We start from the raw sequence: 2,500 nt of genomic DNA, 5'->3' as shown, positions 1-2,500 counted from the left end.
AGCAAAAATAACTATGATTTGCCTTAGGTTCATATATGACCTTAAGTTGGTATATGCCAATCTTGTTTATTAATTTTTTATCAATGTTTGTTGCAGATGTAACACTATAATCTGCAGGACTTTGCAGTTGTGGTTTAATTTGGAACTGTAATCTCATAAACATCAATTTTTTATTGTAAGATCAACCCAATTCTATGCATGGTTGACCTTCCTTTTAAAGAATAATGGCATAACTTATATCAAAACATTTCTAACAGCCAGATATTAGATGCATCATATAGAGTCATTGGTTTGAATATAGCCAGTGAACCATGTATGTAAGGATATAAATGGGGAACCCTTATTAGCTATGAGTTTGAAGAATAGTACTTTTTATTCTGATAATTTAGGTTTAAATTTATAATAAATAGTTTCTCCAATAATATTGAATTCTATGTGAATAGTTTGGTTCATAAAATACATGTTGCAATATCATAATGACATTGGTTTCTCTGAGGGAAGGATTCATGAAATTTTGTATTTCCTAGAAATTATTCCAATATTGATAGTGAGCTGATTTTCGACACTTGAAATGTGTGACAGTGTTACTCCATTCATAAAGGGCACAAGCATTCCGTACAGATACTAAACCCGTTTACCTCTCCCATGCAGATACGCAGAGTAGCACAGGGGAGGAGATCGAATTCAGTCGCCTGGCCACAGAACCATCAGAAATGTCATCCCTTACTGCCTTCACCAAGAAGTCCGCTACTGACTAAAAAGAATGGTTGACAGTCACAGCATTATATGAAAATACTCAGAATCTTGGAATCTCCATGATGAATATCACTTATGTGTGTAGATGTACTATTGTCTGCCTCTTCAAAGCTTTTTGTGTGACAAATAAGCACTTTTCTGTAAGATTTTTAAAAGTACCTGAATGCTATGACACAGTTTTTCACATCTCTAATCAGCACAACACAGCTTACGCTATTGACAATATCAGCAGTTGACTTTTTAATATTCTACTTTTCTTTCTCTTTATTTTAAATGTCATTGGGTCATCATTTAAAAATGTACAGAGAACTCATTGTAAAATGTCACTTTTTCAAGGGTATGGATTGCATCAGTGGTATTATAAAAGTGTATTGATCATTAGCTTCCTGAATGCCTGCTTTTGGAAGATTTGAATGAGCTGATACACAGGATCAAGTAACAAAGAGTATCGTCCATATAATAAATTTTTATAGAGTAAAAGAGACTCCATTTCATAAAACACTTGATTGCTTTTTCCTGTATATCACCAAAATTCATGTTCAGATTATGCCTAAGTTAAGGCTAGGGACCTCTTTTAAGTATTAATGTCAGATAGATTCTCTCTATTAAAATCTTAGTATTAGTGTCTGTATTTGGTGTTTTAGATAATGTAAAAGATGCTAATGCTGTAGTACTAGTGTTTGATATGTACTTTGTGATGTGTAGTGACCATATTATTTTCAACCTTTCTTATCTCAATATATGTTGTGTTGACCTTGACCACCCATTTTTTAAAACTAATGTATAATTTGAAGCGATTGATATCATCTTTTGGGAGGGAAGAAGATCGAGACTTGAAGTAAGTAACATAAGGGGAAAAGCCTCTTTTCAGGTTGTTGATTTTAAGGCACAAACCAATCAAAACTGCAGGTACATTACAAGGGAGTGCCACATTAAGATAGTTCTGCAAGGGAGTGACACACTAAGGTAGTTCTATAAAATGGCTACCTCAGGTTTTCTTCCTGGAGTACAATTAGAGGCATCCATTGATTCTAAAAACTGAAGATGGTATCAGGCGACTTCTGTTCTGTGTCAAATGAGTTCAGACCAAATGTTTGAATGGCAGCTTACAACACTTGACAGCTTGATTATGTCTTGTATTTATTTTTCTTCAATAATGTATATATTCCATGTTCTAAATATCTTAAGTAGAATGACTTTTAAGAGAAGAGTTCCTTTATAGAAGTAGATAAAATTTGGAAACACATTTATTCAAAAAATGAATCATATAATTAATAATCAGATTGATAAATATTATATAAATTTTGTAATTAAAATGGAAATAATAATAAATACATTAAAGGATCGGGAAAAAGAATAAACAAGAAAAATGAGTCAGTGTATCTTAAAGCTAGGATTATTGGTCTTTATACCAAAGCTATGAGACCTGGATATCAAGATAAAAAGATATTTTAATTACTCTACATTCATTTTCAGTGCAAATTAAGGTGCCAACAAAAGTATGGGAATCTATATTGCTCTTTAAGTAATTTACCCAGTCATTGCTAGAAACTGGCATTTTTCCCTCAATATTTGAAGTTTCAGTTAATCATTGTATTACACTGAGAATTTATTTTCATTGGAGGTTGAGAAAAAGGCAGCTGAAAAATACTAAAAATGTGCCATTCATATTTAAGGCTGTAAATAGACTGGGAAGTACCCTCAAAGGGAGAAACCATATATAGATACTAAAGCACACCTCTTT

At 32.4% G+C, this 2,500-nt stretch overlaps 1 protein-coding gene across 3 annotated transcripts in view; it reads left to right on the top strand.

The window, feature by feature from the left end:
- Positions 1-834, top strand: part of wls (Wnt ligand secretion mediator) — an 18,579-nt gene extending 17,745 nt beyond the window's left edge. For all 3 annotated transcript variants that reach the window (XM_070129275.1, XM_070129274.1, XM_070129273.1), the window contains one exon: positions 652-834. In XM_070129275.1, the coding sequence (XP_069985376.1) occupies positions 652-758 (107 nt within the window). In that variant the 3' untranslated portion in view covers positions 759-834. The remainder of the gene's footprint in view (positions 1-651) is intronic.
- The last annotated feature ends 1,666 nt before the right edge of the window (positions 835-2,500 follow it).

This window comes from Penaeus vannamei, chromosome 13 (genome assembly GCF_042767895.1).
Source record: "Penaeus vannamei isolate JL-2024 chromosome 13, ASM4276789v1, whole genome shotgun sequence".
NCBI classification, from domain to species: domain Eukaryota; kingdom Metazoa; phylum Arthropoda; class Malacostraca; order Decapoda; family Penaeidae; genus Penaeus; species Penaeus vannamei.
Note: the sequence above shows the minus strand (reverse complement) of the source record. Positions and strands in the feature narration are given on the sequence as shown.